The sequence below is a fragment of the Corythoichthys intestinalis genome, chromosome 18 (assembly GCF_030265065.1).
Source record: "Corythoichthys intestinalis isolate RoL2023-P3 chromosome 18, ASM3026506v1, whole genome shotgun sequence".
NCBI lineage: Eukaryota > Metazoa > Chordata > Actinopteri > Syngnathiformes > Syngnathidae > Corythoichthys > Corythoichthys intestinalis.
Genome location: NC_080412.1, coordinates 21,832,684 through 21,845,029, shown reverse-complemented (window position 1 = coordinate 21,845,029; position 12,346 = coordinate 21,832,684). Strand labels below are relative to the sequence as shown.

The window sequence follows — 12,346 nt, the reverse complement described above, 5'->3', positions numbered from 1 at the left end:
TTTTGTAAAAACAACAGCATTCGTATCTGTTAAACTGTTGTTGTTGTAAAGTTTGTTCTGCCACTGTCCAGCACTCATAGTTCAAGTAAAAGCACGAAAAAATGTCAAACTACTGCTGTGCATCACTTCAGGAAAAACACATGTTCGAATCAATGTTCTGAATAAAGCAAAGTTAAATGCAGTAAATCAAAACAAGGGACCGTCAACCTTCAAGAAGTTCTTGACACGCTCAGGATCGTAACAGTTGCTCTCTCGACAGATGCGCTCCACTTCCTTGATCTGGCCAGTCTTGCAAGCTGCCTGGATGTATTTGAAGTGAACCTCAGGGTCCTGGCTGAAGTTTACAATGGAGCCCAAGAAGTAGAAAAGACCTTAAAGACGCAAAGGGTTCGTTTTAACAAGATTCTATGAGCTACCCTGCTGGAAGAATAAACAATTAAAAACTACAAGAACCATAACATGACATTCTTCCGTATTTTTGACTCTCCCACAATAAAACAGTTAGAATATTTTAGAAACCACTCCATAGATGTAATTCAATCTCATGTGCTGCTCTCTGCACTGCTTATTGCTTATTGATTGTCCTGCATTTGCTATGGCCTAATTGCTGTAATGACCGTTTGGAAGCATGAATCCAGTGCATGCAACGACAGCCAAGAGCATTTCTTTAAAATTAGGTTTTCTAAAATATAATGTACTGGAACTTCAATTTCTAAGTGTCATAACTCACCTTCAAAGCTTTTGAAGGACTCAAAAAGCTCAGTGAGAGACTGAGTGGTTAGCTGCTCGTGGTACTTGGAGGCCACCTGCACGCATATTTGCAGGTTCTGGCGGATGTTAGCTGACAACATGGCCCTGAGGCACTCCAAAGAATCCTCCACAGACAGCGAGCCAAAGAAGTTCACCAGCCACTGGAGTTTAAAGAGGGTACAGTGGTTTCTTATATACACTGAAATACTGCTTTAGATTTAAAGTACCTGTGACACCAAAAGGCATGTTTATTTCATATTACACGCGGTATTTTAGGCTCCTGAATGAAGTTGACCGCTTGGATGTGTGTGGAAGCGATCGACATATTTATTCAATTTTTTTTAATCCCGCGCCATGAAAATGAGTGACTTCCGGCTCCAGTCTCGGGTTGAGGAAGAAGGCGAATGTGACGTCAGTGGTAGAGATTATCTTAACAAAACTACTATATAACTTACTATTTAGCATACAGAAGGACTGCAGATTCATTCGTTTATTTTTTGTGTCACAGGCCAATGTGCTGCAGGCTTTTGTTGCTACATCAGGGAGAGTGGTGTGAGGCCTTTTGTATTTCCAAAAGATCCTTGTTCACCGTGATGGCCAAAATAAGTCAGACAATTGAGGAACCATTGGACGGACAAGGAAGTGAGTAAGCTTCGTGTTTTAAAATATGTCAAATACTGGGATCATGGCAAATGTTTTATTAAGAAGGTAACTTGCATTTTGTGGCTAATAATATTCTTCCTGTTTTGTTTTCATTTTCGGGGTTTCCCCTTCTCTCCCTGGCGACGGCATATTAAAAGACTAATTTCTCGTCATCTGCGCTTTACCAAATTGTTGTATATAGTTGAATCGTGTCAAAATATGATTTTAATTCACTTAACAATGCTATTTAAGACTTTTTTTATCCTGTCACAGGCACTTTAATCAGAATAGTTGGAAATTAAAAATGATTATTATTTAAGTGTTACCTCGGGATTGAGAAGATGAGTGTGCACCACAGCACGCTTGATGTCATACAGGTCAGTGTAGTGCTCCAATGCCCTTTGTAGCAGTCCGGCTTTTTCGCAAAGTTGGGCAATGTGTGCGCGGTCATAATTGGTGAACATTTGATTGCCCAGGATTGCATCGGCAACCTTAATTCATGACGAAACAAGGAATAAAATGTTACACTATTTAAGCTACATGTTTTTTCGTCCGCGTTTCTACCTGAGGCGCGTGCATGAGGTTCATCTCCAGCAGGCGGGTCTGCAGCGGTCCTTCTGATGGTCTGTTATTCTTCAGGGCATCCAGCAGGAATGAGGTGCATTGCTGGATCAGGTTGTATTCCATGAACACATCCACTATCTGCACAAACACAGATGGAGAAGAGTACCGCCAATCTGCCATTATGGTCAACATTAAAATACAGTAGTGTAGTAAGCCAAAATATTTAAAAAAAAAAAAAAAAATGTACATAAGGATTGAGTAAAGAGGTAGTACTAATCCCATGTGGCACATTAAAACTATTCATCTTATAAAGTCATGCATATTCACATTCGCCGTGCCTAGTGTTGTAAGTAACGCGTTACTAATCTTATTACGCGTTCATTTTTCCTAACCAGTTATCTGATTAAAGTGCTAAGTGTCTGTGCGTCATTATTTTGTTACTGCCTCATAATGTATGTAGAATGAAGAATACTGCAGTCATGCACGAAGAACATTTCTAATAGAAATGTTGCTTTTGAGTTTGGGAGTGACAACACACGTCACGTTTTCTAATTTAAAAAAAATAAAAAATAGACGCGTGCGAAAATTTCCGATTCTTTGATTACTCGCGATTTGGCCGTGGAATATTTGAGAACGATTTACAAACATCCAAATTCGATAATTGAATTATAACAGGTAAAGCGGAACTAAAAGACAGTCAGCGCGGTCTTTGGGACACAATGAGGAACGCACCGGGAGAAAACATCATGTTCAACTCATGCTGCTACATTAAAAAAACAATAATACCTGACTGCGGCCAACAGCTGCTGCAAACAACGCCCAGTTGCTAGTTGCTACAAATATACGGCCACGGTAGATCACATATATGTAGAATTAGATGCGAAATTCAGACGGCGGCGGCGTTAGAACATGTATAGAGAACTAGATGCGAAATGGCAGACTTGCCGGCGTTGGTAAACAGCCGCCATATTAAAGCAGTAGACTGCTCTGGGAGGCTGTTGTAGCGAACCTAATTAAATTTTTATCTAAAATACTCCCAAATTGGCAAAATCTTGACTTGAATCTATCTTGAAATGATGAAAGAGTTTTAAAACTTTGAAATGTCAAAAGTTGACAGAAGGGAATTTATGGAATAACGTGAGCAATTTTAACAACTTGACGGTTGATTCACAACATTAAATTAACTGAATGTGTAATTCTACTGATAAAGAATGGGGACTTGAGTATTTTATTTACCCGTTTTGAACTGTTAACTTGATACTGAAATGGTAGTTTGGTTTAGCCTGAGAGGATTTTTGAACAATTTTGGAACTAATGTACAAAACATTAAAAAAGGGGGGGGTTAATATCAATAATCGATATATAATCTAATCGACACCTCTGAATCGTAATCATAATCGAATCGTTAGATGCCCCAAGATTCCCAGTATTTAGAGTAATTTTAAAGTACCGTAACTTACTTTGATAAATGTGGTAATCAGTAAAGTAACTTTTACATTTGACATTTTTGAGGCATAATCAGTGATCAACTTTTTCAAGTAATCAGTGACAACACTGGCCGTGCCGAATCAGCTAAACCGGAAAGTTTCTTTCTGCTCGTTTTCCTGATTTTTGTTGGCAAACAAAAACAAAAACCAGAAAAAAGGCTTATTTCCTAAACTAGAAGAAAAGGCTATTTGCAGGAAGGTACACAGTCCGTGAATGCACTGTGGCACATTTGAACATTGTACATTTTGTTAGGGCGAACATAATTAAGGAATGACAAAAAAAATTGAATCCTAATTAGGGCTAGGAAAAAAAGTTGGCTGTCGGGTATGCCGACCATAAGAAATAAGTTGGCCTAAAATTTCTGGCATGGAGAAATCAACTCCAACCAAAGTATGCTCCAGAAGCATATACTGTATAGTTGGGGCAAGTCAAGTATTTGATTAAACGGTGGAATAATCAATAGGATTATTAAATCCCAAAACATTTGACATTGACAGCCCTACTCCCAATTATTGTTAAGTATGCCCTCCTATCTAACCTGTGTGATGTCAGCCAGGGGCTCCTCATCCTGAACAAGCATCTGGGCAAACTGCAAGCCTTGCTCTGGATTGATCCTCATAACATTTCGAAGAAGGAAGATCCAGTCTGGAGTGTAGCCCACCTGACCAATAAACAAAACAAAACAAAAAAACCCCAAAAATTTTTTTTACAAGGTTTTAATGTTGTCATTTTAAAAGGGCTTTTTTAAATTAAATTAGACAGATAAATTTACCTTCTTGGCATAAAGGACAATCTTGGGGAACTGTCCAGTCTCTGCAAAACACTGAATGACCTTGTTAGGGACATTGGCCCTAAGGTAGACACTAAGTGCCAGGGTGGGATCCACTGCTTTCACCAGGTCCCCAAGTTCCTCTGAGCACTCCAACTAAAACGGGTAGTAGGTTCCATCAGCACAGGATAATAAAATACTAAATACTTGGAATTGTTCCCTTAGGGGAATATTAAAATACCTTATCTTCTTTAAGCCATTTCTCCAAAAGCTGCTTTCTTCCCTGCTGTAGGACAGGCCTGCAAAGCTCCAAAGATTCAAATTTGTTGAGCTGGCCTTGGTCCAACAAGATCCCAAAATACTGCAGCAGTGGTGAAGTCTGCCCTTGTTGAGTAGGCACACTCTGGAAGCGACGAATGGTATCTGGGGTTCGCAAAATACCCTGAAGAAAATCATCAGACAGTAGGGCTGAGCATTATTGGAAAACACTTACATTGTGACTTTTGGGGGGTTTGACATATATATTGCACGATTACAACTAGAGGAATTTTCCCCAGATGACTTGAATAGCTTTGTTTGGGAAGACTTAACTCACCATGATCACATTCTATTCAGATAACACAGTTTACTTCAGGCTAAGGACGTTTATCTGAGAATTATGACGATAGCTGTATATAAAATGGTTCCAGGGGGCCATGTCTATAAACACTTGCTGCTTTTATGAACCAAAACAAAAGTTTACGTGTTTAAAAAAAAAACGACTATTGTGCACGACACATCGTGATGGCGATGTTAAAACGATATACAGTGGTACCTTTACATACGAAGTTAATTCAATCCAGGATGTTGTTTGTAAGTCGAAATGGTCATATGTCGAGCTGGATTTTCACATAATTCCATTAGTTCGTTCCACAGCCTGATAACCCACACTAAATCCTAAATAAATACTGCTGGTAGTATTACAAAGGGCAATTACACATCACAAAAAAATAAATTATAAATAAAAATTGAATAATACAGTATAAATAAGAATTCCTGGAATAATGTAACGAATCAGGTTCTAATTCTCTTAATGTTTTGTTGATGTTGGCGACTTGGCATCAACTATGGTGGACAGTAGGCATGTTGTGTTGCACAGGTTCGGAAATAAATCATTAAAAACCTGATGAAGCTGGCAATTTCTTTGCGATGTTATCACGATAATAATTGTCACCATAACTTATAAAGACTGGAGAACAGAGGGCAGAGGAAGACCGTCGACATGGTAGACCAGGGGACCCCAAACTTTTTCCTGTGAGGGCCAAATAAGTTTTTCCTTCTCTGATGAGGGGCGGGGGTCAGTTTGTAACAGAAAAGGTGTGACGATTGCAGGAGTGCCTAAATGTAAAAATTTATTGTTTTTTTAGAAAGCCACAATCAAATAACCCTTTCTGGATTCTTCATGGAACAAACGAATAAAATAATAATAATATAATAATAATATATTACATAGGGCTGTCAAAATGATCGCGTTAACGGGCGGTAATTAATTTTTTTAATTAATCACGTTAAAATATTTGACGCAATTAACGCACATGTCCCGCTCAGACAGATTTAAATGACAGTAGAGTGAAATGCCCACTTGTTAAATTGTGTTTTATGGAGTTTTGCCGCCCTCAGCTGGCGCTTGGGTGCGACTGATTTTATAGGCTTCAGCACCCATGAGCATTGTGTAAGTAATTAATGACATCAACAATGGCGGGCTACTAGTTTATTTTTTGATTGAAAATTTTACTAATTTTATTAAAACGAAAACAACAGTGGTTTTAATATAAAATTTCTATAACTTGTTCTAACATTTTTCTTTTAAGAACTACAAGTCTTTCTATCCATGGATCGGTTTAACAGAATGTTAATAATGTTAATGCCATCTTGTTGATTTATTGTTATAATAAACAAATACAGTCCTTATGTACCGTATCTTGTGTCTTATCTTTCCATTCCAACAATTTATTTTACAGAATATAAATATATAATTTACATAAAAATATGGCTTATTTTATAGATGGTTTGAATTGCGATTAATTGCGATTAATTACGATTAATTAATTTTTAAGCTGTAACTCGATTAAAAATTTTAATCGTTTGACAGCCCTAATATTACAATATAATAATAACACTTAATTAAATAGATAATGAGCAAATAACCATCTATGGGTTCTTCACAGAAAAAAGCCAGAAAATAAATAACACTATTGGGGGAAAAAAATATATATATATTGTTCAGGGGGGCCAGACCAAATGTGGAGGCGGGCCGTATCCGGCCCGTGCGCCGTAGTTAGGGGACCCCTGTGGTAGACATTCAACGGCCGTATTGTCCAGCCAGTTTCCGGATGCGCACACCATGGTAACATTTTTTTTTTTTTTTTTAATCATTTCCATCTCCATTTCAATGGTAAGCTTCGCCTTTTTCCTTTTTCCTTTTTCACCACCTGCACCAGCCATCTTGGAACCCAAGTTCATTTCTCTCAAAAGAAAATCCGCCCTGCGTCTGTCTTGTGGGAAAACAAAGAAACTGCGGCATTGTCATAAATAGTCGTATTTCGAGCCATGTCATCGACTGTATAAGCAAATGTCGAGTCAAATTTTACGTCAGATGTCAAAAAGATCGTGTGTCGAAGCGATCGTATGTCGAGGTACCACTGTATTTTGCAGGCCTATCAGACACTGTTTTAAAAAAAAAAAAAAAAAAAAAGTTGTACCGCAACAACATTGATGTGTCTATCGCCAAGAGCTGGACGATTCTAGGATTAGAAAAAAAATTGGGATTGATCTCTGATCAGCTGTGTCATATTCAATCGACCATATGCAAGTTTACTAATTTGGCAAATTACTATTAAAAAAATAAATTTCATTTATCCAGCACCCGCTAGCTTATTGCTAACATACAATGATAGATGCCATTGTTTAAAAAAAAACTACCAGTTAAAAACAAAAAACAATTAAAAATCAAGTTTAAAAAAAAAAAAAAAAAAAAAAAAAAATCTGGATTGATTTATGAACCCCCGCCCAAAAATTTGTGACAGCCCTATTTCAGAGCCTTCCTGGAATCCTAAAGTACAAAAAGTTAAGCAACTAATCTGAACAATAATGTCAGGGATTCATTCATCTTAATTATAATACACATAATTGGTGTAAGGCTGAAAGGATGAATACCTTTGGTGCATTGGCAGCAACCTTGGCAGCCTCCGAGTAGTTGCCAGCCGCAAACAGGTTGTTGAATTTGCGGGCAAACAGCTCTTCAGCACCAGCAAGGTTGTTGCGAACAGCCAAACGTAGTGCCAAATCTGGATTCTGCAGCACATTGGTGATGTACGGTATGATGTTTTCTTCCTCTACACAGACTGACAGCACCTGTATTGCAATGACATTAATGGGACACAAAAAAATCTTTTGGTAAGAACTCGCTTGGTGCCTTGATCTGCACATTTTTACAACAAACCATATTTCAATTCTAATTTGATGAACCGCACAAAGAAACATTTAATTTTAAATAATGCCTTTATTGTTGCCTTCGACACAGTACAATCTGTAGTAGATGGCCTTTTAACTAACCTTGCAAGCGTATGCCAAATACCTTAATCATGTTCAAAAGCAAACTAAGCTGAATCTCACAGTGGGTCACAACATTGAATCACTGTCTGGCCTTGGGCTGTGGCTCCTGAATACAAATGTATTCTGAGTGGGTCAGTGTCACGCACGGTTTTTGTGAGCAGTCTGGCATCTAATGAAAAGGGAGTTGAAAGCAGAGGCGGTAGAAGGGAGACAGCGAGGGGGGCTAAGGAGAAAGACAGTCTGTGTTGGCCCCACTCTACAAACAAGCTCAGCAGGTCAGACCTCCATCTATTACCATGACTGATTAGACCTCTTTTCAATAATAATGCAGCCTCTGTTGCTTATATTGTTGCGGTGAAACTAAATTTAGCACTAAAGGTCATGAAAGAAATTTTTTAAATGACTGCTGAGTATACAACACCCAGCTGCAACGTAATGATGACCAGCTCAAAAAAAGACCAGATAATTATCTCCGTTTTCCTGTATTGGAGTCAGGTTTACATGCAGATTCTATTGACTGAAGTCATTCAATTTGATGATCTTTGGCATTTACATGTAAAGTGATATACTATGTTCTGGTGTACACATGTACCGCTATGTTTTGGGCCTGGGCGATGGATCCATTTCATATTTTTACCCCCTCTTGGTCTTGCCAATGGAAAGTAGTAGATAAAACCTATGATAAAGAAGGTGGTCAAGTCTGTCAGTCATCTGTTTAGAACAGAAATTACCACTGATCTTAAACCTTTTTTTTTTTTTTTTTTTTTAAGAAACCACGATAAAAAAAATTTTTTTTTAAATCTCTGTTCAAAGACAAGAGGTGACAGAAACAAAAAGTGAACATGTTCAAAATAACACAACTGCAAGTGGTCACTTGATTCATGACATTGTATTAGGTTACCAATATTGCTGTCAAGCTTCTGACGAAACCGTCAGCCCTATTATTTTTCAGAACCACTATAGATTTGTTTGTGTTCCACGCACACAAATGCACAGTTCACAGCCCAGACATACAGCCAGATCCATCCCTTCTTTCAGATCAGTTTCCTCTCTTGTCTCAATTATTCATGTGCTGCATGGCCTGGATGGAATATTCTTCCTCAGCTGGCTGGATCCAGTTATCCTTTCTGGTTCAGCTTTACAGCAGTAAGATACAACACACGAACGCCTTTCTGTGTGAAACCAAACACCTCGGATAGTCTACTCTGCTTTCATACAAATACTCGGAGGTGAAACTGTTGTTACAACTAGAAGGTTAAGTTTTGGTCATTCGCACAGGTTTACCTCCATTCAGTTTCACTAAGCACAAGCGCTGAAGAGTAACAGTTTTGTACCAGTATTACACAAAAGAACAAAATTGACCATAAATATCGTGATATTAATGCTTTAGCCTGTACACACTTACTTGTCCCTTCCTGTTGACCCCAATGATGCCCGAGGTAGCCTCGTGAGGAGCAGTGACAAAGATAGTCTCGCCACTAATGCGGTTCATATAGATGCAGGTGCCAGTTTCCAGGTCATAAAGGTGAATATAGCCATATTTGGTGATGAGGAACACTACATCCTGCTTTGAGCTAATCTGTAAAAGAGACATTTGTCAAAATGGAAAACAATTGAACAATTGAGACTCAATTCCACTAGCATACACACCTGCATGGCAACAGGGAAGTCATTTTGCGCTTCTGGAGGGAAGAAGACATCCACTGCTTTCTTTGGAAACGACTGATTGCCAGTTGGTGGGGTTCCCACTTCAATGATGTGTAGCTACATAATAATTTTTGTTTTAGTAATAGACATGCCAACAACACTTAAATCTGTTTCTATAATGCTTACTTACCTTCCCACCGGCCTGACTTCTGACAGCAAAGCAAAAAAGAGTTGACTCCTCAGAATTGCCCTCCATTTTGAACTGGGCAAAGCTGGCAGCGTGGCCTTCAATGGGCTGGGAAACCTTTCTGTCCACAGAGTACAACTGCATGGCTCCAACAACTCGATTTTGCTGGAACGAAAGAACAAGAAATATTTTCCTTTAAGATTTGTCGCAAACTACTGTAATTTTCCCACAATAAGGCGCACCTGACTATAAGCCACCACCCACCAAATTTGACACGAAAACGGCATTTGTTCATAGATAAACCGCACTGGACTATAAGCCGCAGTTGTCCTCACTGTATTGTGAGATATTTACACCAAAAGATATCAACCAGGAACACTTCATTTGACAACGGCATCATAAGACTCATCAGACCAAATGAACCACCATGACGCTTTGAACCAATTGGCCGCAAAGGTTCATTGCTTCAAGAAGCTTCATTTGGCTATCACTGTTCTCTTTGGGGAGAGTCAACTTCTGCTGCCATCTGCTGTCAACACTGTTGTCGTCCAACATGCCTCCTAGCATTCATTGCAGCGCTACAGATGTAAATAACGAATCAAAATTCATGTTCTGTGCTAATTATTCCTTCAGTTACTGTTCTAGTCGTTTCATTAACTGCTAGTTATGGAATTTGGTAACACTATTTGACAGTGGCGCCATAAAACTGTCATAACCATCATACTTATGACACGACACTGCCATTAGACTTAATGAATGCTTATGACAGATGTCATTTTGTGTCATCCGGCAAATTATATCCCTTTTGAATAGATGTGAAAGAGCCAAGCTGGACTTAAATGGAGTTGGTGACATACTTTGCCGGATGACACTTAATGACATCTGTCATAAGCATCCATTAATGCCCATGATCATGTCATGTCATAATTGTGACTGTCTTATGGTAGTCTTATGACGCCACTGTCAAATAAAGTGTTGCCTATTAACCTAAATAAATCAACAAACTGGCGGCACTGGACTAATGGCGCAGGATTCTTTTCGGGAAAATTATTCCATATTCTGTGACTGTCAATGATTCTCTTTCTTGGCCAAACTATCCCACATTCTGTAACTGTCAATGATACTGATGATGATGATAATGACAATAAATTTCATTCATTCATTCAAAATGAATGAAAAAAGTAGCGGCTTACAGTCCAAAAATCACGGCAATCCTGCTCTACTATCTGGTGTCGAACAATTCCTTAACCTCAATCTTCTATGAAAGAATTTTTCGCTCAAAAGAAGAAATTGTTGATAGGATCGGCACTCTTGCCTAGAATATCATGAATTTCAGGCAATTTCAAAGCGCAATTAATTCATTAGTGTTTACCAAACTGATCAAACTTTTGCCAAAACCATTATCCAGGAAGTAGCTCTCTGTCTATAAATGGTTAAGAGACTTCTACAGCAGACCAAGGAAATATGTGATGACTTACCTGTGCTGAAATACCAATGAGAAGGAGCCATTTCTGCTTGGCGTCAGTGCGGTAGTTGATAATCTGACATCCTGCCAGGCTGGAGTGGCGGTCAAAAACTTTGATGGGCTGTGAGTCACCCTCCATGCTCCAATGGTATACAGCGTTGTCAGTCACAAGCGCAACTGTATTAAGGGAAATCCACTTCCAAAAAGTAACGTCATCAGTCATGGTGTGTGCCTTCATTTTGCTCTTCATTTCAATGTTGAAGATCTGAAGGGTTCTGGCAGCTAAAAGTGGGAGAAAGATGGCAAGAGCCACAACCAAAAGACGTTACAGTTTATCAAAAAACAAATCCGCAAGAGGAGAAAGACCAAATTGGAAAAGTAATGAGTGAAATTGAAAGACAATTTTTGATAGGGTAACAATGGTCATACATGCTACGGTAAAAAAATTCATTTAGTCTCAATGGAATGTCACAATAAAAGAACAAGTAAAACATGTTCTTCTACGAGTTGCCTAAGGGCAGATGGATTTCAAATACACAAGGACATTAATTATTGGTAAACCTTTGTTAAAGAATAAATAAACTGAAAATTAACTGATATAAATCAGACATTGCGTTTTAGTTACGTTTAACAATTTTTAAAAACAAAAATTTCAAGAGGGGGAAAAATGGTTACCTTGCAAAACGTTCAGAAAGCAATCAACAATTTGTCATGTTTATTTTGAAGTGACTGATTTTTATTGTTTATTTTAAGACATTTCTTGAATGTATTATAAAATCAGCATTGCAATTTTGTCTTTTATTAACAGTAACAACAATGTTGTTCATGTGTGTATTTTACATCCATCTGTGATTACAGAATGGATAATTCCTATATTACCTGCTAGGCGCACGCATTTTCTTTTTTAAAGGTTCAACTCGAGAATGTATCAAAATTTGTGCGATGTTTACAAACTGATTTTGACCTTAATATTACAAAAGACTGAACCACCCATCAATTGAAGTGCCTTCAAAAGATGGAAATAAAGCAGACACATGGAAGTAACAAGAAATAAATCACAAAAAAGGTGAACACATCTGCATTACAACTGTAATGGATAGAACATAACAGACAAATGAAATTGAGGGAGAAGTGAAATTTACATTGAAGTGTTTGGACAAGAATCTCTAGAAAACTTTCAAAAATGTAATCCGTCTGTTTCCATGAAACGTTATAAATTACAGCGCTCAAGATTAAATAT

At 38.1% G+C, this 12,346-nt stretch overlaps 1 protein-coding gene across 1 annotated transcript in view; it reads right to left on the bottom strand.

Moving 5' to 3' along the window:
• cltca (clathrin, heavy chain a (Hc)) overlaps positions 1-12,346 on the bottom strand; it is a 44,235-nt gene that overhangs the window by 19,949 nt on the left and 11,940 nt on the right. Inside the window, exons 3-14 of the mRNA XM_057820773.1 lie at positions 11,120-11,388; positions 9,645-9,806; positions 9,458-9,571; positions 9,213-9,386; positions 7,409-7,606; positions 4,455-4,655; positions 4,217-4,369; positions 3,983-4,105; positions 1,957-2,094; positions 1,719-1,883; positions 731-911; positions 208-371 (exon numbers count right to left, since the gene is read on the bottom strand). Of these exons, the coding sequence (XP_057676756.1) occupies positions 208-371; positions 731-911; positions 1,719-1,883; positions 1,957-2,094; positions 3,983-4,105; positions 4,217-4,369; positions 4,455-4,655; positions 7,409-7,606; positions 9,213-9,386; positions 9,458-9,571; positions 9,645-9,806; positions 11,120-11,388 (2,042 nt within the window). The remainder of the gene's footprint in view (positions 1-207; positions 372-730; positions 912-1,718; positions 1,884-1,956; positions 2,095-3,982; positions 4,106-4,216; positions 4,370-4,454; positions 4,656-7,408; positions 7,607-9,212; positions 9,387-9,457; positions 9,572-9,644; positions 9,807-11,119; positions 11,389-12,346) is intronic.